The following is a 24,043-nucleotide window of genomic DNA, read 5'->3' as shown; positions in this document are numbered from 1 at the left end:
GACAGCGTTCCAGCCGGCAACCATATTCCAAGCCAGCCTGCTTCCAAAAGTTATCAATGAAAGTAATAAACAGTTGCAATTCAGATTCACACAGAGAAGCCACAACTAGATTTGCACTTTAACACCACCCTGAACCTGATGCTCCCTCACACTGTAGTCAACACCTTTGCATTCTCCAATAATTCTTTTAGGTTTCTGCACTGATTTTAATGCAATTGCTTTCAACAGATACTCTGTCACATCATTCCCTAATCTGTGGTCTTTCCTGCCACTGCTAAATATCAGCACAATTCCCAAGGAAGCCTGGATGTCAGTGCAAAGGAAAGGAAAGCTGCTTTGGGGAGAAAAGTCTGACAACTGAGTATGGAGCATGGTTGAGGGAGACTTCCAACAAGTGGCAGACTTTTGGGCTCTCAAATTTCAGCAGCGCCATGTGCAATGCTAACATTCAGCACTACACCCCAGCCCATCTCTTGCAATCCATTCTATATCCTGAGGTGCCAGCACCTAGTTCAGCCAAACCAGTTCCACTATCCTCATATCATATCATACAACCCCATGACTAGGGGACTGTCCCCTATGAGATAAATCCATGATCCATTTTTCCAATCAACTGTTGCATTTGCACAATGCTGAAAAGTATATGGGGACCCCAGATGTGAACAACAAATAAGGAACTAGGGGTGTGCATTTGGGTCACCCCACATTATACATCCCCTCCCCCAGAAGACTGTCCTTTGCAAGATGGCATCAGGACATATGGCTCTGTGACATTTCCCTGCAAAGACCAGCTGAGACCAAAGGGGGCCACTTCCTAAAGGCCCTGCTGTGCTCTTGCTGTGCTCATGGACTAGTAGGTTGGGACTTGAGGGGGTTCTTAAGTGGGTGCAAACAGGTGAGGAAGAAACTGGGAAGGACAGTGCGAAGTGTGTTGCGATTTAATTTATCAAAAAGTTTTAACTCCTCCTTTACCTAATGAGAGCTGGTATGGTGTAGTTGTTAATAGAGTGTTCAGTTAGGGCCTGGGAGAAACCAGGGTTCAAGCCCCAACTCAGTAATGTAGCAACTGGGTCACCTTGAGCCCGTCACTACCTCCCAGGGCTGTTGTGAGGATAAAATGAGGAGAACCATGTATGCTGCCTTGGAAACTCCTTAAGAGAAAGGTATGGTACAGATGCTATAATAATGTACATATACACAACAGCAAGGTATACAGAATGCAAAACAAACAGTCCACACAATAATCCATCATACAATATTGGGGTGCTAGGGAAAGGGCACAGTCGCTGGGGTTCAAAAAAGCAGATCAGAAATGAAAAAGATTTAAGGTGGGGACAGGTGGAGAATGAATTGAGAGGGGTGTTTTGGGCGGGGGGGGGGAGATTGTAATAGTACATTAGGGTTGTACCTAACTAAGCAAAAAGCAAACACTATTGTGTGGGGGGGGGCTATTAGAGAATGAGAAAAGGAACATGGGAGGGGGATGATAAGCAGGGTGTGGACAGCTGGGAAAAGAGATGGGGAGGGGGGGCGAAGGGGAAATATTAGGGCCTTATGGACTCCAGGTACAGGCCATACTTTTTGGGGGGAGGGAATGTTCCTGCAGAGAGAAGAGGGGGAGCCTCTTTTCGGGGGGGGGGTCGCCGCGGGGTGTGTCACTCACCGCCGTCCCGGAGGCGGTAGGAGGCGCAGGCGCCCAAGCTGCACCGCCTCACCCCGCCGCCGCGGCGGACGGGGAGGGCGGCTGGACTCAGCCGAGGGTCCCTGCCGAGGCGGAGGAGCAGCGGCGGCAGGAGACGACGAGCCATGGCCGAGGCGGTAGGAGAAGGCGGCGGCGGCGTTGTTTGGAAGCGAAGGGCTCCCTCAGTCCTCGGCCGGCCCAGCCGAGCCAGCCCCTTCCGGGGCCTCGCCCACCATCTCCGCCCGGCAAAGCGCAGCGGCCGCCAGCGGGCGAAAGTATCCTGGGAGGGACTGCAGAGTCATTTCCCCGCTCGCCGCCTGAGGCGCCAAAAACGCTCCGCGCCGGAGTTGGCGGGCGAGAGAAACTTTCCCGGCTCGATCCGGCAAAGCGCAGGTTTCGGTGCAAGTGGCACTGGAGAAACCCTAAGGGAAAGAGCGGGGCACCTCCATCCCCTCGAGGCGTATTTTATTAAGAGATTTGGCGAGGGAAATAACCAGGCGCTGCAACGTTTTTAATCGGTCCGATGATCGGATGGCCTGGAGCGCTTTCAGGGAGGAAGCCCCGTTGGATTCAGTGTAGGGCTTACTCCTGAGTAGACACCAATAAGGATTGAGGTGTTAACGTGGGAGAGAGAGGGCGGCCACTTAGGCATGGCGGGGGTCGCGCGGAGGGAGAGATTTGCATAAAATTATCACTTGCTAATGTCAGATGTGTATCAGATGCAAATTTCTAAATGATTACAATACTATGATTTTAAAAGGCACGCGAGAGCTCTCACCCAAGGAGGGAAAAGGAGTTTCTCTGCGCCTGCTCAAGCCACTGACTGGCTGTTGATAGGCAGCTGTTTTATAGGGCTATAAAACGCTGTACTAACTGCCCCTTCTACTGTTTTATAGGCAACGTTATATAGGCTAACGTCCAAACACCCAGTCTTTCATTTCTGGGCTATAGAAAAACTTTATACTGCGAATGAAGCATACAGACAATTTGATCCTCCCTTTCTTCCCTGGAAATGAGATTAAGAACACAATTCCTCAAAGAGTTAAATGAAGATTCACAGTGCAGTCCTACTCAGAAGTTGAATCCCGTGGGACTTACTCCTAGATGGGTGTACAACCTGAATATGGAAAGGTCCTCTAATAAGCAAGGACTCTCTCATTAGTGAGCTAACTGGTTACAGGTGCTCCAATGATCAGGTGTGGGGGAGCTTTGGCTCGCTGGATGTTACAGAACTACAATTCCCAACAGCCCCAGAAAACATACTCAGTGGTCAGGGATGATGGGAGTTGTGGTTTGTCAACATCTAGAGGGCCAAAGGTTCCCCTTACTTTCAGAATACTATAAAATCCATGCAGGCTTCATGTTAAGGATGCTGGGAATTGTAGCTCCATAAGGGACAAGCTACAGTTCCCAGGATTCTTTACAGAAAGTAATGTGCTTTAAATGTGTGGGTGTGATCTTTGTCTGGATTCCAGTATTTCTTGGTGGTGTTTAACTGTAAGTAAACTACTGGATTAAGAAAGTAGTGTGGTTATTTATAGTGATCAAATTTAGCACATGGCTGTTTAGAATGGTGGCTCTTTCTCTGGGAGAGACACTCCTCATCAGAAGGTATTTGTTATACTGTGATCCTAGGTATCTTTACTTAGAAGTAAATTAAGCTGAGTTCAATGGGACTTACTGTCAGATAAGTGCACAGGGTTGTCATCTTAAGTTTATAAGCTTATCCTATCAACTGGTGTGCAGTTACCTAAGAGTAAACCCTAGCGCTTATTTTTAAAAGAATACATATACTGTATAGGATTGGGTAGCTGTGTAACTTCAACTAAATTCCTGTTTAAAAAAATAATATGAAACACTTGTGTTTAGTTTGGCTTATTGGTCGAACTCTTGAATTGTTTTCACCTTTTTTTAGGTGGACTTTTAAAAATTTATGTTGAAATTATGGTGTAAACTTGAAACATATGCTACTTATGAAATATTTGTAGTGTCCTCATCAAAAGACTTGTCACTTAAAATATGTTGGATGTTGATAGTTTGGAAGGAATTTGTGCTCTGTAAGTTTTGAATGCATTTGTGTTCTGTAAGTTTTGCAACAAAGTGGATTTGGACTTTATAATGAGTAAGACCTCTTTGTTTTGCCCACTACCACCATTTTTGTTGCTCTTGAACTATTTTAAATCAGAAATGAAACCCAACCTGCTGTTATTGCCCTCTAGGGAGAAGTAAGGATGGCAACTGAGGGACCTCTTGAGGAGCTTATTGATGCAATTACTTGTCCCATCTGCCTGGGGTATTTCAAAGATCCTGTGATGTTGGACTGCGGGCATAATTTCTGCAAAGCTTGCATTGTCCAGTCCTGGCCTGAATCTGAGGGAGCCTCTGCTTGCCCCGAGTGTAGGAGACTCTTTCAGCCAATGGACAGCAGGCCAAACTGGCAACTGGCAAAAGTGGTCCATCTTGTCAAGCTGTGGGTGGAGAGATGCACAGAAAGGAGGAGAGAGGTGTGTAAAAGGCATCGGAAGCCCCTGAAGTTCTTTTGTAAGGATGATGAAGCCCCGCTTTGTATGGTGTGTAAACGGACCAAGGCGCACAGCGGCCATAAGGTAGCCCTGTTGGAGGAGGTTGCCCGAGAGCTCAAGGTAAGCAAGGCAAACATTGTAACCTGCCTTATACTGAGGCTGTTTGGGGGAAAGGCCACAGCTTAGTGGTAGAGCATCTGCTCTGCAGGCAGAAGGTCTGAGGTTCAGTCTCCAGGTAGAACTCAGTCTGTCTCCCTAGAAAGCTGCTGCCAGTCAGTGTAGACAATACTGAGCTAGATGGACCAATGGCCTGACTCCTTATAAGGCAGTGTCCTGTGTCCATGTGGCTCAGAACTGGCTGGCAGCAGCTCTCCAGGGTTTCAGATGGAGAACATTCCCAGCCCTACCTGCAGATGCCTGTAACTGAACCAAGGACTTTCTGCATGCAAAATATATGCTCCACCCCTGAGCTCTGACCTTCATTAATGGGATTTGTTGCCACCCTATAAAGATGTGGAGGTGGCCTTGGGTTGTTTTAACTTGGGGGTGGGGGAGGGGGTTGGACAAACAAATCAAGTAAAGGGGAAATCTCCCTGATAAAGCAAAAAACATCGTTATTTGTTGTTGTTGTTGTTCAGGAGAAAACCAAAGCCCAGCTGAAGGCTATGGAGGAAGAGAGGAAGAACCTTGAGGGCTGCAAAATTACTCAAGAGCCGGGAAGATCAGAATGGCTGGTAAATGTTTTGATTTATATAGCTTGCACAACCTTGGCGCTCCTCTCTCCTGTTTTCCCGCCCCAGGCAGAAACTGCACTGCAATGCCCCACTTCCACTTGGGAAGAGGTATTTCTTCCTCCCAAGACTTCCTTCCACTTGGTGCTCCCTGCTGTTCTGCTTCCCCTTTGCTGCTGAAGCAGACGGAAAACAATTATGAAAACCCCACTGCTATGTGGTCTTAACTTTATAGGTTAAACTTGTCCTGTTCAGTATTAAGTGGTTGAAACAAATGACCCCACCCCAGAAAATCCGCAGTAAGAAAGGTTACAGGATTTTAGCAGGGAGCTGCAGGATGTGCTCTGATTGTAAACGAAGCTGTGTCAACTCTGAAACTTCTGCAGGCACAAACGGTACTCATAGTAATCACCCTGACACCCACAATCTTTAATTCATGATATAAAGGCTTTATGGGTGGCGGGGCTAAGTTAGTTGCTGCCCTTCTTCTGATAAGAGGCTTGGAAGGAAAACAAGGGAGTAAGTAAGGTAATTTCCTGGCAGTGATTAAGGAAGTGTCTGCGAAGAGGAAATCACCTTCAGGTCTCTGGAGACCAGGTGATGCACACACCCCACCAAGCATAGTCCATCTGGCCACTCCTACTAGTGAACGCAGACAGAAATGAAGCAGCCCATGGAGATTGCGAAATGAAAGGGAAGCACTGGTGTGCTCTGAGGACCCCTGAGTTGCTGGATCTTCCATTTGCACAGGGAGATGGCACTATCAATAAATCTTGTCCTGTCCAGCTCTGGGATTATGTCTTTTTTACTGGAGCTGTGGGAGTTAAATATATACAGTGGTACCTTGGTTCTCAGACTTAATCCATTCCGGAAGTCTGTTCCAAAACCAAAGCGTTCCAAAACCAAGGCGCGCTTTCCCATAGAAAGTAATGCAAAACGGATTAATCCATTCCAGACTTTTAAAAACAACCCCTAAAACAGCAATTTAACATGAATTTTACTATCTAATGAGACCATTGATCCATAAAATGAAAGCAATAATCAATGTACTGTACTATAAAATAAATAAGACAGTATTGTAGATGATAATTAATTTTTTTCTTATTTTGTGAGAAAAAACTGCTCCTTTTCCCTTATGGGGTACCCAAGAGCCCATATATGTAGGTTCCTTATGTAGGTTTTCTACTGGTAGGAGAAAAATAACAGAGGCCAGCCAGAGAATATTGAGAAGCAAAGCAGCTAGTAAGCCTGATCTTTATTAAACTGCTCACCTTAAAAACAAAAACGCAAAATAAATAGCAAAAACAAAAGCATCAAACCTAATCTGTTTTGGAAGTCCGTTTGACTTCCAAAATGTTTGAAAACCAAGGTGCAGCTTCTGATTGGTGCAGGTGGCCCAGAAACAATAGCCGATAGCCTCATCGGATGTTCAGCTTCCAAAAAACGTTTGAAAACTGGAACACTTACATCCGGGTTTTCAGTGTTTGGGAACCAAGGCATTTGAGTAGCAAGGTGTTTGAGAATCAAGGTACCACTGTTTATCTTAATAACTAGCCACTACATTCTCTTTGTCCTTGACTTGCCTCTACTAACTTGAAGGGAGTATTTTCTGCTCTCTGCGAGGCTTTCTGACCAAATCCATGTGAAGTTTGAAGAGAGAATGTTTTGTGAATCTGCATCCCCTGATCTCACCCATCCTTCTCCTTTTCTTTCTCTGCCCTGCAGAAAATGTGACTGGACCCAGGCATAGCACCCTATCCCCTGTCAATCTGTCTGAGGACCCTAAGGGTGTGAGACGCAAGGCGTAAAAGATTTGGAACCTGCCTGTCCACCCTCTGATGTTGTACAAAACAGAAAGGAATCCAACTCCCACGAGCATCACTCTGAAGACAGAGGGACCACCAGGTTGTGAGTCCTCGGAAACTTTAGCCCCATCCCATAATTCAATGTGTGTGTTCAGTCATGGGTGGGGAGATGGCAGGCTCCACCTCCCCACCTGTAAACTTGCATTTGAACTCCCATGTAAAATTCCCACGTAGAGGGATCTGTTCAGGAATTCAAATGCACATACTGAGTTACTAACCCTATGCTTCTGTTGAGGAAGCCTTAATACTTACGTTTACCTAGTTGATTCTAGGTTCTTAAATTCCTTCTAAACTAACACTTTTGCCCAGGGAGAAGACTGTTTTTTTCTCTGGACTTTTAGAGGATTTTTTAGAACTTTAATTTCAGCCTTGCTTTGTGAGGTTTGGATTGATCCCTAAAATAAACTGCTGGGAACAATTTTTTAACATACCTCAGGCAGGGAGTAAATATACACCTTAGTGACCAGAGTCCTTTACTTACAATGGTTCCTAGAGCGAACTGATGTGTTATAATGCCATCTCATCCATCTTGCATTTTTATGTGCTTATCAGATATTCTGATCAAGTGGCATATCTTTGCTGAGGTTTGTTCTTATATATTTTTGGGGTGGGGTGGGGGGTTGGTTACATATGAGCACTGAAAAAATAAAAATAAAGCTTTTAACAAACTAAGCAGAAATGTATCAAATTGCTGCGTATCAAAGAGAAACTCTTCCATGATCACCCTGATGGCTCTTGCAAGAAGATTTATCTCTAGCCCTCAGTCGTCAGAGCCAGATGATGTTTGAGGGAGTTGTTTCCTCCAGGGGCATAGACCTGATTGCGAGCAGAGGGAGGAGGGAGAAACACTTGGTCAAAACTCTGTGAATTAAACAAGCAAGGAGACCAGGGTCTTAGTGTGGGAATGTTCAGGGAGGCAGGAGAGGATATATTGTTTAATGATATCCTTCCTAACTTGTGTTAGCAAGTTCTGTATCTTTGCAGAGTAATATTCCCCTTTAAACACACAGCGGTTTGCTTGTTGCAGGCTCGTCTGAGCCTCTCAATACAGTGGTACCTCAGGTTACATACGCTTCAGGTTACAGACTCTGCTAACCCAGAAATAGTACCTCAGGTTAAGAACTTTGCTTCAGGATGAGAACAGAAATCGTGCTCAGGCGGCGCGGTGGCAGCAGGAGGCCCCATTAGCTAAAGTGGTGCTTCAGGTTAAGAACAGGTTAAGAACGGACCTCCGGAACAAATTAAGTACTTAACCTGAGGTACCACTGTATAAGATTCCTGGTAAGATCCCTTATTGTCCCTTTTAAAAAGAATAGAAATGACAATCTTATGAAAGTCAACATAAAAGTAGTTTACTCACAATCTTTCAGTTCACGGTTAGATCCCTGAAGGCAGACTTAGGTTGCAAAAGTACAGATCTACATGAACTATCCCATAAAGGAGTTAGTCCCAAGTGACTGCGACTGAGCAGCCACTTCTTCGAACACATAGGAAAACAAAATGGAGAAGAAGACAGCAAGAGAAGAATGTGTGCTCCTTCTTGCCCAGATTAGGCTTCTCTCTCACGCACACAGGCCTCTAGCCACACGCAGAGGAAGTTTGTCACAGCTCAGGAGGAAACAGGAAATTTTATCATGACTGCATACAAAGCACCCCCTCGCATGTTCATTCTAGGAATGTTGTACTTGACTGCTGTGTTTCACATTCCACACTTAGAGGCAGCAGCAGCAGGGGATTTCTGTTGCCTTTGCGCTGCACTTGTGGGCTTCTAGTAGTAGAGCACTTTTTGCATGCAGAATGTCTCCCAGGTTCAGTTGCCAATGGGCCTCTCCAGGACTGGAAGAGACCCCTTTGAAGAGACTCCCAGGGCCCTCAAATATTTTAGCAGGGGGTCTGAAGGGACCTGGACTCTAGGAGCTGGCTCCTATGGAGCGAATATTCATTCAGAGCTTTTAAAACGTGTTGGAACAGTTCCTTAGGATGGAAAGAACATCAAAGGGGAGGGATTACATTGAAAGAAAAGCATGTAAGGTTAAAAAAGAGGAACCCGTTTGTATTATTGCTTGAAATATATGTTGCTTTAAAAGTTTGCCTAAGGATAAAAGTAAGGGAAAGGGCAGGATTGCACCATTAACTGATAAGAGCAGTTGTGTTCTGTCTACCTACGCAAATAGCTGAGGACAGATGATCGCTCCTGGGATTCCCTTGTCATGTGGATAGACAGGAAACTGGTTTTTGCCCACACTACTGAAATTAACAAGTTGTAGCAGTAGAGTGGTTCAAAACTACACACCTAGTAAAATTATCCATTTCATAGTGAGTGTGTGAAACAGTAACAAAAAGTCATGAGTAACAAACTTTCCTCTTCGTGTAGCAAGCAATGAATGTACTGATTTTCCTGGCTGCTTGCCATCTGACAGATTTCTGTGTTATCTGGCAGGTTGCTTACTGACAGCACAAGCAAAAGAAGGTGTTCCAAAGAAAGTAAACAGAAATAATTATTTTCTAAAAGCAGCAGGAGGTGTATCTGTTCCCCCCAAAAGCCAGAGAAGCAAATAGGTGGGATAAATGAGTTAAATAATAACAATGAACATAGCAAATACAGACAGTGGGTATGTTGTAATATTTGTCTGGCCCGAAGTCCCCAAAAGTAGAAGTAGCACTTGTTAACAGTGAAGGGCAGACAGAATAATACATTTCTTTTTTTTTAAAGAAAAGACTGGCTATGTTTATGAGAGACTGCTCAATATGGTGATTAGGACGATTAATGCTCTTTCTGAGGGTCATTCCCCCCCCATCTTAAACTTCAGTAGGCAAGAAACAACCTGGAGGGAACAGGGATTTCAGTTTGTAGCGTGCTTGAACTATTGTAAGTTTCCATAAGGGGCTGTGTTTTGTCAGTGTCAACATTCAAGCATGACACACAATTATCTTGACTCGGTGAAGTTGTGTTTTAAGCTCTCTGTACTTTTCCATGTCAATGTGAATTCATATTTGCCTAATATTGTGGCTAAAAAATATCTGAAAGGGCATTAAATTAAATCTTCCGCTGGAGTAAGAACTCTGATCCAAATTGCAATATTTGGGGGAGGTGAAGAATAGTGGGGGGGGGGGGGAGGCATGTGCTTTTTAAAAGAAAATACTTTTTTTTAAAAAAGTTTTTGTAGCAAAATAAACAAAGCCCTGAATAGGATGTGGGCAGGGGAAATGGAAACTGTTCCTTTCTAACAAAGAGGCTTTTCGTTACAGGCTGAGCTAGTATAATTGCCATGGTGATACATTTCCAAACATAAAACAAATTTATATGGCTGAATATGTTGCTTCTTTGTTGTTTTGTCTCCTTCATATGCATGTCCAAACCAATATAGGTGGTTTTGTATCCCCAACATCTCCTCCCAGTGCCATAAATATTTCAAATCATCCCTATTCCCTACCCATCCAATCTGCCTCTTTAAAAACAAAACCCAAATAACCTGTCTGTCTTGTAGATAGTTTCTGCGCTAGGTTGCCACTTCAGCAGTGATCTTTAAATGGGTTGGAGAAACTGTTGTGCAGTCCCGTCCCACCCCTTTGTTTAGAGAGGATCAAGGGGTCTGCAATGGATTTTGACAAGGGAAAACCCACCTGTCCATCATGTGGTAGTAGTGACATCATGTGATTGGCAAGTTGATTGTCCCACCCACCTGTAAAAGTTGGTCTGCAAGTTAGTTCCCCAAAAAGTTTCTCCATTCCTGATTTGTATAATATACGTGAAAAGCAAGAGTAACACTCCATGCATCTATTGAAGTGGGATCACTTCAGAAAGTTCAGAAAGTGTCTGCCACAGGGACTCAACTATAGTGGGGCAAAGATACTATAGTTCACCCACCCCAAATTATGTTATTCAATACATAAACTCCTTGCGGGCAAGGACCTTTCTCTTTTTGCCTGTGAAGGCCAGGAAGGCGCTAGGTGCGCTGTACAAAGAACAATAAGCACATTTTCTCGCTGAGACGCATCTTGCCATAATCGGCATAATCTGTTTGCTTGGCAGAGTTCTGTTTGGGAGGATGTCACTCTTTCGAACCAGGAAATTGCCAGCTTCAGTTGACTAAGGCTTTAATCCCTTTCAGGCCTCAACAAGGAATAAATACAGAAGGTATTTTCACCCCTCCCCCTGCAAAAAAAATCCCTATCTGAAGGTGCACTGGACTGTGTCTGAAACTTGTTATGCAGCATTGCCTGTGAAATATGAAAGAGGAGAGAGGACATAAACATATGAATTCAGAAGCTGCATGTAGGATGACTCAGGGCTGATGCCATTCCTGACCCCACTCAGCATAGATAGGGGTGGTATGAAGGGCAGTTTCTACAGGGCCTTTTTACATCCAAGCACAGCTGATATCCAAGTGATGTAATGATGTGATACAGGAGATCTGAACACCCATTTGCAATACAAGTCACTCTCTACCCCCATCTTCAAGCACCAAGTTTGCCTTTGCCCTCCTCTGTGCCCTTGCCAAATCTTTTTCTTTTTGTCTCATGTCTTTTAGATAGTAAGCCTGAGGGCAGGGACTGTCTTATCACTGACATCTGGAAACCACTCTGGAGGCCTTTTTTTGGCTGAAAAGCAGGTGCGCTTTTTAAAAAATGCTTTAAAGTTCCTATTAACATTGTGTGACCTCCAGACAGTGGAACTGAGAAGGGATTGACATACCTTCCGGGAACCACGACAACATCCAGCACATCAACAGTGCTTGTATTCCCATGATCTCAGTGCCTCTTTTATTAGGTCCAACAGACCCAGGTGTGGCTAAGGACAGCCTTCGGCAGCCTGGTGTCCTCTTCATATACTATGTACTACAGCTCCTATCAACAGGGACGCGGGTGGCGCTGTGGGTTAAACCACAGAGCCTAGGGCTTGCCGATTAGAAGGTCGGTGGTTCAAATCCCCGTGACGGGGTGAGCTCCCGTTGCTCGGTCCCTGCTCCTGCCAACCTAGCAGTTCGAAAGCACATCAGGGTGCAAGTAGATAAATAGGAACGGTGTTTCCGTGCGCTGCTCTGGTTTGCCAGAAGCGGCTTAGTCATGCTGGCCACATGACTTGGAAGCTGTACGCCGGCTCCCTTGGCCAATAAAGCGAGATAAGCGCTGCAACCCCAGAGTTGGTCACGACTCGACCTAATAGTCAGGGGTCCCTTTACCTTTACAGCTCTCATCAGTCCCAACATCATATGGCTGCAATGGCTGGGACTGATGGGAGTTCTAGTCCAAAACATCTGGAGGGCTCTGTGCTGGGGAAGGCTGACTTAGGATAACAAACAACAGAGGTGGGTGGGGTTGGCTGTGCAGTATAATCACATTGTCTGCCTGGAGGCATCTGACTGTCACTTGGTTGCCTGAAGACAGGGAGGGCAAAGTTGTTTTCTCCTGCCCAAAATGTGCTTGAAATAGAAGTGCCAGGTGGGCAGAATGCAGGAACAAATTGTTCTGAAAGTGGGGATGATATATTGCGGATCCGGCTGAGCTGCTTGTTAGGCTGAAGTATTGGGAGAAAATGGACAAAAATCCAAACCATCTAGAGATCACCAGGTTGGAAAAGACAACAAGGGGTGGATCAAGTCAAACTTCTTGGATTAGTGTAAATGTGGCCTGCATTGGACATGCTGGTCTTTGGAGAGTGCTCAGAGAAAATCTAGGTCATGTGGGTGTATGGAATTATCTGCCTTGGATGCTATGGGAAAGGGAATACAGGGCTGGATGGATCTGAGAGTGAAAATTTCAGGCATCAGGTTCAAATGGATTTATTTCAGGAGGCCTTTGCACCATGGATGCTGCTCTACTTTTTTTACTCTTTTATGTTTGGAACATACAGTGAGTCAGACCACCAGTGGTGGCTTTATGATCTGTGGTACCCTGTGTGCAGTCCACCTGGGGGCCCCTATTAGTTCACACAAATAAATTTGACCATGTCAAGTGTATTCACAACAGAAACAAAATACCCACTTAGCAACCCCCGCCCTGATGGACCAGCCTCCTCAGTTCCTCACCTATAAAACAGGAGTGGAATAGTGACTTACAGGGCCTTGTGAAAGTGATCAAGATAAAGGTTGTCACGGGCTTGGCTCAATGAGCCTACACACCTAAGAACGCTCATTTGGGAGTAAATTTAATTGAAATCACTGAAATATAGTTCTGAGTAAGCATGCAAAGGATCAGGCTGCAAAAATGAGAAGATGTGTTGCTTTTAATCATCATTATAGCTAGCTATATACTGTATATATCACATAATAACCTGTGCTTCTTGAATAAAACTCTGGCGCTGAGAGCAGGGCATGGAAAGTGAGTTTTTTTAGGCTGATAGCATTGGTTTCAGAAAACATTTTGAAAGGCCAGAAAGGGGAAACTCCCTGTTACAGACACACTTCTGAGTCATACCATGTACTAAGATGGGAATAAATGACTCAAAATTTCCTGCGGATTTGCTTTAGCGTTAAAAAGATCTGGCAATAATTGTGCCTCAGTGGGGGGAGGCTGGAATGATGGAGAATAGCACAGAAATTATGAAATTCTGTGCCTTTTATGGTTAGAAATTGTATATTTTGCTCCTTAAGTTGCAGGAGTCCTTAAAAAGCTTGATATTGTTTTCTATTCAAAAGTAGTTTTAGCAGGTTAATCTTTTCTAGGCAACATTCCAAACCCCACAGTCAGCATTACCTTTGTTAGGACCAACAAAAATGCCTCAAACTTATTTTCACTATTTTGCCCCTAAACTGAAAAATGTCCTCCCTGATTTGTATCCAAAAGCTTAAAAGTTCATTTACTATTTTGTGAAGGTGCTGCCTGACTGGATTTTGGATTTTTTTTTGTGTGTGGATCATTCACACAGCTTCTTTTGGCTTTTGTGCTGCCAAGAAATGTGTTTTTCTTAATGTGAATCATTAGTGCAATTAGTTCCACTTTATCAATTGACATTGTTCTGAATGGATTTAGTTCTGCTTTGTTATGTGTTTCAGTTTTTCCTGAAAAACAAACCTGTCAATTTAAACTCTTTTGAAAATCTTGCATACACTGGTCAGAAAATACCCCAAAGTTTGTTGGCTTGGTTCCTTAAGTGAACAATGCACCAGCAAATTTTATACAAACTTGAATGAATCATTCTTAATAATCTCCACAGTAGCATGGGATAGAGTTCCAAGTTCAAGGATATTAATTATTACAGGATTTACAATAATGTATACATCTGAATATCATTCCATGTCACTGGCTTCTTGAAATGCTAGACAGGCAATGAATGGCAAAGGGTTTTTGCTCTCCACTTTCTTGGGCACATTTGGAAATCTAGGAAACAGTTGTGGGCATCACAAAATACCCATTACATTAAAAGAAATAAATAAAGGTGACCTTGGTGGGCACCAAGCATGTTTTCTGAAGATTCCACATTGGGGATTTCAGCAAGGAACACTACAGAAACATTAAAGATAACTTTTCCTGCCACTTGTCAAAAAACACAAATTAATGTAGAGGAACACAAGGATGGACATTTAGAGAAAGTGTGACATTGCCCAAGTATCAGCAAGAATGTGGTATTACACCATCTCTCATTCTCTAGAACAAATACACCAATTACTTCGCACACCTAATCCTTCTTCAAAAAGCAGTCATTTATTATGGAGCAAAATTCTTCATAAGTAATTAGCTCCCTCATTCTCATAATAAATCTTATGAGGTGGGTTGTGCACACCCCCATTTTAAAGATGGAAAGCTGAGTCTGGGGGAAAATTATTCACCTGCAGTCAGGTTTCATCCGAACCAGTACAAAATCCAGTTAAGAAAGCTGAAGAATGGGTGGGCTAATCGTAAAGATGGCAATTACTCTGAGCATGCACAGAATGCATTTTTGCTCCACCAATCAACCACAGCCTGCACTTGCACATTTAGAATTGCGGGACAGGTTTTTCTGTGTATTTTCTAGGCAGCTTCATCCCCAGCACCCATTTTTAGAAATGTAGCCCTACAGAGAGCTTCTGCTCCAGAGGCAGTTTCAACCCAGCTCTTGTTAAAATGCAAACAATTCTCTATTTGCAACATGACACTAGCATTTTCCTCCTCTCTGATATTTTGTAGAAGCTCAGTATGCATTGGCATTCAGGCTGACCGGCAAGAATGAAAACTTGTTCCTATTCAGTTTGGCTCCTATTAGATAGCTAATGACTTACATTCATTTTCATATAATATAACCATTACAGCTGCTGCTTTCACCAAACTCACAATTTGTAGAATAATTACTAACTCAAATGTACCAGCAAACTCTTAAAGGGTGACATTTTATTCCTATGCAGCTGGCAAGGAGGAAAGTCCACTGAACATTGGCAGTGAATATTCAATTTCTCCTTTATTCCCCCCTCTTACAAAATTATATTTCTTTCCCCCTGTTTCAATCACAGTATAAAATTCCCTCTGGGTTCTTTCTCATCTGAAATAATGACCACCATTTTCCTTAACTTTCATAAATGGCTTTCACCCTCACAGTTTCTTCTATGTGTTGCCTCATCCTCACACAGGTGCCAGCGATGCACTTCTAACAAGAAGGATAACAAATATAGATACTTACATGAAGCGTATCTGTTTTTATAAGTACAAGTGGCCAAGCTGCATGCCCTGGCTGGTATCAGATGCTGGTGCTGCCCCCAGAGAGTTGTCAGCTGCTTGCTGAAATGTGTCATGTTCGTTACCTTCAGGTTGGTCAGAAAGACCATTTTGGACCAGCACCAAGGCCTCCTGCAGGGTCTATATAGCCAGAGGAACGAGTGCTCTCCCAACGCAAAGTTGGAATAATATGCTATGAGTGATCGGACTTGAATAAACCCAGTTCTGTTTATGAGCTATTCTGATCACCCAGGGGCACACCCTTTTGGTGGTGGTGGTGGTGGTGGGGAGCCAAACAGATAGTTAAATTTCAACCCATCCCACAGCTGGATTCTTCATTGGTTCTAATTTTTGGTGGAGAGGCTGGACTCACTAGCTGCTGCCTGTGAGTTTTGCATATAGAAATGGCCCAAATAAATTCCTTGCCTTGCGCAGGACATTCTTCTGCAGAGTCCGGTGTGATGCTTTAGTGATTTGCATACCTTACTTTTCTTTTGCTTCTTTTTAAAGATAGTGTTGTTTGTTCAGTATCCATCCACACTGTTTACAGATGGCAAACAGGCAGATGAAGGACAAAGTGCTTGTGGAGGGGGCAATGGTAAGAATATTGTTACACACCACTGCAATCCCTGAGCAGTGAGAGACTCTGCCGGTTCCAAGCGCTTACCCAGTGTTCATTTTTTGGGGAATGAGGGTCAGTGGAGACTCTGGTGTCTTTAGGATATATGGTTTTATTTACCCATGTATATAACCTGAGCATAGGATGGTGGGGCTCACAGCATTAACACTGCCATAGATATTGCTTTCCCCTTAGGTTTCCAGGGGAGCCCCAGCACAGAGCAAGACCTGTCTCTCTGTAGCTACTGTTTTCATATACAGTGGTATCTCGGGTTAAGTACTTGATTCGTTCCGGAGGTCCGTTCTTAACCTGAAACTGTTTTTAACCTGAAGCACCACTTTAGCTAATGGGGCCTCCTGCTGCTGCTGCACCGCCGGAGCCCGATTTCTGTTCTCATCCTGAAGCAAAGTTCTTAACCCGAGGTACTATTTCTGGGTTAGTGGAGCCTGTAACCTGAAGCGTATGTAACCCAAGGTACCACTCTATATACGTATCTATATATACACAAAGACTACTGGTATATTTTTCTCCTATAGTCTGCTTAGGTGAGGGGTGCAGGAAAGGCTCACCTATTTGTTCTGTGAGCAACTTTTTTGGTTATGCTAAATTGTGCTATTTAACTAGTCAGTCCAAACCATTACCTTGAAAGAAGGAAATGGTTTGGTTGGTTTCCCCTTATACATTCTACCTTCATAGATACAGGATTGCAGATTCTGGAGGGGGACCCAAGGTCCCATCCAGGCTGACCATGCAAACTCATAACATTATGGATGGTCTTGGTGGAGGAGAGAACTGTTGCAATGTTGGCAATTGAGAAAGGTGAAGACAAAGGTTGCTCCCTTCCACACCAAACCCCTTTGGAATCACTGTCACTGGTCTTCTGCAGTTAGTTGGGAGCAGAACTCAAGGCCAAGATCCTTTTGTAATGCTTACTCACAAGCCAAGTATTGTTCAACAAAGATCCCTGGCAACATCACTTCACGCTTTCTGTGTTCGTTGGGGACTTTGCTTCACTAGAAGGATTTCAGAATGGAACCAATTTCCCAATAAATGCTTTTTGGGGTGTGGAGTGGGATTGCAGACTGAGTGTGGACTACAAAGAAAAATTAAGTACTCTGTGTCTACTGATTCCAGAATAAAATGTGTGAATGCAGCCTAAGAATGTCTTAAGAACTGGGGCCTCAATTTGCTTGTTTTCCTTCCCCACCTCACCTTCCTTTTCTCTCATGTATCTTAGATTATAAACTTGATGGAAAGGACAATTTTATTTTTTTTAACCTTTGTACAGCGCCTGGGAAACTTTGGCACCTTATAAATTTTATAATTTTTTATTAATAATACACATGTAATGTTTTGAACTGTCACAATCTGCTATACATTCACTCATGCTATATAATTTTTTTAACTGTTTATGACAAGATTTTTTATCTATCTTTTTCTGCTCTATATCTGGAGACCTGCTATAGGTTACACAGGAAATTTCTACAGATGAACATGTATGATTTGTTGACCTCTTTACATGGGGCAACCTTTGCACTGACCCTTTGCAAAACTGTGTGCACAGAGAGTTAATTTTTTACATTAAATCGGTGCTCCCCCGCAGGGGTATGCATACCCCCTAAACATTTTTTGAATCTAAGTTTGGCCTCATTGAGGGACAGTATTTCAATATAAGTAGGAAAACGAGAGTATCCCTAAACATTTTTTAAAAGAAAAAAAGCACTGCCTTAAATTATACACTGGGTATATAGAATTTGCTTTGAATAATAATATTTAAAAATGCCTTGAACTGATAAATGAGGTTATGGACAGTGTTTGTCAAACACTGATTTGCTTGGGAAAAGCAGAGAATCCCAGGGCCCTGCCATGGTTGACAGAAACGTAAAACATCAACAAATCTAGTATGGCATAATACATGTGGAGGAATAAAATCTACATGAAGTGTTATTTGCAGTTATTAGGTGTAGAAGTTGGAGGGACCTTATAAGTTTCTGTATATGAGAGTTCCCATCAATAGATATGTGGACTGTAGCCCATGAAAGTTTATGCTGAATTGTTAGCCTTTTATGATGCCACATACAGTGGTACCTCAGGTTAAGTACTTAATTCGTTCCAGAGGTCCGTACTTAACCTGAAACTGTTCTTAACCTGAAGCACCACTTTAGCTAATGGGGCCTCCTGCTGCTGCCACGCCGCTGGAGCACCATTTCCGTTCTCATCCTGAAGCAAAGTTCTTAACCTAAGCACTATTTCTGGGTTAGCGGAGTCTGTAACCTGAAGCGTATGTAACCTAAAGCGTATGTAACCTGAGGTACCACTGTAGTTCCCCCTCTCTCTGAATTTGTAACCAGTGAGGCCAAAAGACAATGAATCACAATGGGAAGCTGCAGTTCAGTTACATTTGTATACATAATTCAACATACGCACCAGCTGTCCCAGTTTACCAGAAACCGTACCCTTTTCTTGCTACACTTGCCTTGCAAATTGCTATCCCTGTTCTGGCCATTTGCAAATGCCATTTCAATTATTATTATTTTGCATGAGATACCACGCTTCCAGCTCCAGCTCTTTACCTAGGATCTCTAGAGTTAGACCCACAACCTACATTTACAGCACATGGCTTCTCCTGAATAATCCTGGGAACTGTAGTTTCTTAAATGTGCTGGGTATTTAGTTGTGTGAGGGGTAAACCATAGTTCCCTGGAGTGTTTTTTTGGGGGGCGGGCAACCATGTGCTTCAGATGAATGGCACTGGATGTGGTGCTGCTATCCTAGTGAGATTTACTTCTTGAGTAAACATGAGTAAGAGTGTGCTGCATATAGATACATGGCTAGACAATTTGTCTACCTGGCTTTGTAAATGCCTTAGAGATTTTTATGTATTTATTTTATTAAGTGGTCTATAAATCTTGTTGAATAAGCAAATAAAATAAAAACAGAATGGTATTTGTACAGAAGCTTACGTTGGACTAAATTGGTTCACCTTTAAGGTGCTACAAGATAAATTATTTTGCTTTCTTACTGACCAGCACCAGCTTTCCAGGTTTTCAGACAGGAGCCTTTCCCAGCCCTGGGACCTTTTGCATGTAAAGTAGGTGCTCTGTCACAGAGCTAGACCTTCTGCCACAATTCTGACTGGTTTTAACACCAAGCCAGTTCCTCCTTGTTGTTCAATGTATAGGACTAAGATATGGGAGACTATGATTCCACTCCCCACTCAATCGTGAAGCTCATTCAGTGACCTGGGGAAAATCACTGTTTCTCATCCTAACCTACCTCACAGGGTTGTTGTGCAGATAAAATGGGAAGAGGGAGAACAGTGAATGCCAGCTTGAGGCCCTTGGAAGAAAGGCAGGGTATTAATGTGAGAAAATGAAAATAATTATCTCTCTCTCCCTGTATATGTAAAGTATTGGTATCTGTCTATGTGTTTGAGCCACACACACATCATATATCCAAAATCACACGCTTATTGAGGCTTTGAGCAATATTTGGCGGGAATGACATTCCGTGAAAACATGACCTAACCATCGCTCTGCTTTATTTCTGCCGCCTGGTGGCCTCAAGCTTCCAAACTCTGATTCCATAGCATCATTGAGCTTTACAACTACACTCCCCAGAGTCCACTTCTTCTTTCCCTGGTTACTACAACTCCCAGCATGCCTCGGGAGAAGGGGCTTCACGGGAGTCCCCCGCGCGCAAGGCCCTCCGGGACGTGTAGTCCAGCCGCTCGCCGGCTGGAGGCTCTGGCGTTGGGTTGGCTGCCGTGGACCAAAGGTGGGAGCCCTTCAGCGCGCGTGCGCGGCGCCTCGAGGCAGTCGAAGGGGAGCGGCGGGGCTTTGTGGCGCCTGCGCAGTGGCGACTCTGGAGGATCTCTCGCGAGGAAGGACGCCATTATCGCAGCCGCCCGACCAAACACCACGAGAATTCGGCAAGGCAAACGGTAACCTCGCTCTCCCCCGCGGCTGGGCGGCTGGCTCGGGCTGGAGCTCCTCGGCGCGGGCCTCGCGCGGCTCCCTCACGACGCCGGAAAACCCGCTCGGTTTCCCTCACAGCGCCTCGGCCGCTGGGCCGCGAGGGGGAGGCGGGAGGAGGGCGAGCGAGGGGCGGGGCTTCACTCTCAGCCTCTCACTCCCCCCCCGCGCCGCCGCCGCGAGCCGCTTGGCCCCTCCCCTCCTGGAACGGGAGGCGGGATTTCCCTCCTGATCTCTTTCACCGCCTTGCCCGAATTTAGATGATAAGACATCATTTATTTAGGATTATAAATGTTAAATATGTGTGCGTGTATCTGTCAGCTTCCTGATTTGCATATATTTGCATACCTCAATTATTCGCATTTAACTCGCATTTAAACGAGTAAAACTACTCGTTTAAAAACGTAGGGTTGCAACTTTTGATTTTCTAGATAATATTGATTGATCCTTATGGTTTCATCAGCGCGTGTGCTGGTGCCTTTTAAAAAAACGAACAACAGCAACAAAATACAGATCCTTGCCCGGAAGGGCATGCATACCTACTAGACACAACACAGAGATAAGGTTATAATCTAATCTGCTTTCCCACAGAAGAACAGCGTTCAAGGTGGATTGTAGTACAGGAAGTGAAAAACCACAACAAGCATGTGTGATTGAGTAAAAACAAATTTGAATAGGTTGAAAATGTGTTCTTAATTTGGTGGGAAGCCACTTAAATATATGTATTTACATATCAATGGGGTATTTTAGCCTATGGAAGCCTGGTGTCAGTCCTGCCACCAAGGTTTTCCTCTGTTGCTGTGCCTAGGCTCTGGAGTATCAGCTACCTCCCTGACAACATTTGTCATCACTTGAAGATTGCTCTGTTCTGAGAAGCATTTGGCTTGTTTTTTATTATTTTTTATTATTTGCTGTTTCTGTTGTATTTCTGTTTTTCAGTATGTGTATACACACACACACACACACACACACGGGATCTCCCAACCTTAGAATTTAATAATAATGATAATAGGATGCTTAATTAATCTTGTCATGATGGAGTCTGAGTCGATAATGTTTAGAAACACATTCAAACTACCTCTGTTTTGTAGTCATCCTCTTATTAACTCCTAGATTCCTCCTTTGCTACCAAAGTTTCATTGCCAGTTTCGTTCATTTTAACCTGATGAAATTTTTTTACACTTGTTCAGTTATTGTCAAAAGGCTAATTGAACGTTGCAATTTCAGTAATGCGCACACGTTGGAACAACAACCACATGAAATTTTGATTGTGACACTATGCAAAGAAAAATCCAATGAAAACATGTTTAATATTTTGGAACCATATTTATCCTTGGCTGGACTTGAAGTGAATGCACTCCTTTTGATTAAGCTTGACGTGAATACAATACATAATCTAGTTTTACGACAAGGATAGGGAATCTGTGGCCCTCTGGATGTTCATTTGGGAGGATGGAAGTTGTAGTCCAACAAAATCTCCTGGAGGGCCACAGGTTCCCTATGCTTGCTGTAGGGCAAGCACATGTTTTCTAGGCTCTCACTCCCCATTGTTGATATAAGCTAAACTTCAGTGATCTCCAGGCTACTTTACAATTTTGCAAAGTTGTAACCGGCAACCTTTGCATACAACTGGGGTAGGCAACTTGTTTAGTGCTATTAGAAAGTGAGATGGACCACAATGTAGCTTGCTGCAAGTTTATTATAGGTAACTGATTATTAGTACATAATATTATTTAGATAATTTCTCACAACCTAGTTAAATGCCAGGCGTGGCATGTAAATGTGCTGTATTTCTGTTTTCTGTAATGCAGAACTTGTTTATACTGTGCTCTCAGTATGCATGAAGATATGATAATAGAGAAAAAGGGAGCTTACAATTTATCCAACTAGAGCAGGAGAAGCAACAGAATAAGTCTGGAAATGGAAGTGACAAGTGTTGCAAACAGTAGCCCTTAAGGCATCCTCATGGGTCATAATATGGTATTACAGTGGTACCTCTAGATGTGAACGGGGTCCGTACTGGAGCGCTGTTCGCATCTAGAAGCAAACGTAACTAGTGATGGCACGTCTGTGCGTGTCACTTTTCGCCATTTCTGCGCATGCGCGTGACATCATTTTGAGCATCTGCACATGCGCAAGCGGTGAAACACGGAAGTAACGTGCTCCATTACTTCCAGGTTGCCGCGGAGCGCAACTCGAACGCGCTCATCCCAAAGCACATTCAACCCGAGGTATGACTGTACAAGTGAATTGTTGCACCCTGTTTACATTTCTTAAGTGCCATAACATTTGCCCTCAAACTACACGTTGCCAGAGAGTGAAGTCAGTTGCATGAAACTGTTTAAATTCCTAACCCCAAACACACAAACAATGAAATGAGATTTGAAAGCAAGAAAATTAGTTCAGCTGCCATTGCAAAACCTGCTTGGAACCAAGGTTTGTGGGAAATTCAAATACTATTTATTGTACATATATTTATGGTCTAAAAAGGAACATGAAACTGCCCTCCCTGCAGGTCTGGGTCAGATCAGTACCTGCAAACCACACGTATGCCACTTGGAGTTTCATGATGGAAGAAAGACAGGCTATAAATATAAGAAAAATAAATTAGGGGGAAGGAGGCAGATTACTGTTCTTTGAATATTGATGAATTGGGAGGTATACAGAAGAATAGCTCAGAGGTAGTTTTTGCCTGCTTTGTGTGCAGACAGGCCCAGCTTCAATCGCTGAGGAATCTTTGATTGAATCGGGGTAGTGGGAATGCTGGTGGGAAGGACTCTTCTGATTGCCTGAAACCACCCAGAGAGCTTCTGGTCACACAAGACCAGAGTGTACTAAATGGACAAATAATCTGGCCTGATAAAAGGCAACTTCCTACATTCCTGTGAAAACTAGTCTGTGTCCATTCTTGCTGAAATAATATTTCTTTTTTGCTTGGATCCATTCCTCCTTTTCACTGGTTTAGGGTCAAGATAATCTCCCTTATGTTGTTGCTTCTTATTCACTGCTTCTTTCTGTGTAACAAAGTGTAACAAAAGAGTGCTATTTGGATTTGCAGCTGCATAGTTCACCTGTTTTGTTTGTTTGGTTTGCTGCTCAAGACACTTGTCGTGCATTCTGCAAGGACATACTGGTTTTTCACCAGATGGCGCTCTTCCCTTGAAAATTATGAGCAGCAAATGTATTACTGTACAGTATATTCAGTGCTATTTTTCTAGAAAAAGAGGTGCTGGAACCATGAACACCTCCCTCATTCCCTTAGAATGGCAAATGGCGCCCACCTGAGAGGTGCCGGAACTGAGTTCCTGAGTTCCTCCTGAAAAAAATCCCTGATTATATTGATAATGCAATACAAATTTGACATACTAGCCAATCATTGGCTCTAGCAATTGCTTTCAAACAGCTTCAGTCTTGTGGGTTCTTTTTTAAACTGTTGGAAACCTTCTGAAGGATATTTAAAGCACAACCTTTGTTAAAATAAATATTTAAACTCAGAACTGTTATGTTGTGTAATTTGTTTTGATGATGTCAATCCAATCAGTTTGGCAAAGTTACTCCATAATCTGTGTTCGGAATCCCTGAAGTGGATTTACAAGTACAAGCAATTTCTGTTCTCCCTGCTCAGTGATCTGCATTGTTAAAATAACTTTGCAGAATCCAAGTGTGACTTTTGCAATTGGATCTTGTCCTTTCTAACTTATACGTAAATTTCTGAGAAAAACAAAAACTGCTCCCTATAGGTGTGTTAAGGATTGCAGCCTTAGTTTTTCTTCTTTGTTCCTTCTTTTTGTACTGTTCATTAACTTGGGGTGAAAGGGGGTTAGACATATGGTTTAAAGTGTTGAAACAGTATATTGGAAATGTGTGAGAGCACGCCCTTGGCAGCCTAAATCAGTAATGGCATATAGTGCTTGGGTTTGTTTTAGATGGCTGAAGGCTGTGAAGCAGGCTGAAGTACTGGAACTCAGTTCTCTCTCTCCATGTGGGGCTGGGTTCCAGTCCCACAAGATTCCCTACAGCTGT

At 43.6% G+C, this 24,043-nt stretch overlaps 3 protein-coding genes across 8 annotated transcripts in view; 2 read left to right on the top strand and 1 right to left on the bottom strand.

The window, feature by feature from the left end:
* Positions 1-15,643, bottom strand: part of CA5A (carbonic anhydrase 5A) — a 30,154-nt gene extending 14,511 nt beyond the window's left edge. The window contains exon 1 of one of the 2 annotated variants that reach the window (XM_083513785.1): positions 15,393-15,643. In XM_083513785.1, the coding sequence (XP_083369911.1) occupies positions 15,393-15,537 (145 nt within the window). In that variant the 5' untranslated portion in view covers positions 15,538-15,643. Of the gene's footprint in view, positions 1-1,663; positions 1,895-15,392 lie in introns of those variants that run through there. The other variant, XM_083513784.1, reaches the window with a different exon arrangement.
* LOC310711647 (E3 ubiquitin-protein ligase TRIM17-like) lies at positions 1,717-11,642 on the top strand. 3 transcript variants are annotated; one of them, XR_014528557.1, is made up of 5 exons: positions 1,717-3,178; positions 3,901-4,323; positions 4,842-4,937; positions 6,660-6,842; positions 11,332-11,642. XR_014528557.1 is itself a non-coding variant. In XM_083513850.1 (4 exons), exons 1-4 carry the CDS (start codon positions 3,125-3,127, stop codon positions 6,666-6,668), a joined length of 582 nt encoding a protein of 193 aa, XP_083369976.1. In that variant the 5' UTR covers positions 2,382-3,124; the 3' UTR covers positions 6,669-7,467. The 3 variants fall into 3 exon arrangements, 2 of the variants coding, with proteins under 2 accessions (XP_083369976.1, XP_083369977.1); XM_083513850.1 differs by lacking the exon at positions 11,332-11,642 and having other exon boundaries at positions 2,382-3,178; positions 6,660-7,467; XM_083513851.1 differs by lacking the exon at positions 11,332-11,642 and having other exon boundaries at positions 2,771-2,789; positions 3,905-4,323; positions 6,660-7,467.
* A 3,936-nt stretch (positions 15,644-19,579) lies between the features above and the next one.
* The window catches only part of BANP (BTG3 associated nuclear protein), a 148,174-nt gene continuing 143,710 nt past the window's right edge, over positions 19,580-24,043 (top strand). For all 3 annotated transcript variants that reach the window (XM_083513706.1, XM_083513705.1, XM_083513707.1), the window contains exon 1: positions 19,580-19,989. The gene's annotated coding sequence lies outside the window, so the exon portion shown is untranslated. The remainder of the gene's footprint in view (positions 19,990-24,043) is intronic.

Source organism: Podarcis liolepis, assembly GCF_965112155.1.
Source record: "Podarcis liolepis genome assembly, chromosome: 7".
Classification (NCBI taxonomy): Eukaryota; Metazoa; Chordata; class Lepidosauria; order Squamata; family Lacertidae; genus Podarcis; species Podarcis liolepis.
This window is presented reverse-complemented; position numbering and strand designations above follow the sequence as displayed.

Coding starts and splice junctions, on each gene's coding strand:
- LOC310711647 (XM_083513850.1), top strand. CDS start 3,125: ATGTGTGGGTGTGATCTTTGTCTGGATTCCAGTATTTCTTGGTGGTGT. Junction 3,179..3,900: donor TTTCTTGGTGGTGTTTAACT/GTAAGTAAACTA, acceptor ATTGCCCTCTAG/GGAGAAGTAAGGATGGCAAC. Junction 4,324..4,841: donor AGGTTGCCCGAGAGCTCAAG/GTAAGCAAGGCA, acceptor GTTGTTGTTCAG/GAGAAAACCAAAGCCCAGCT.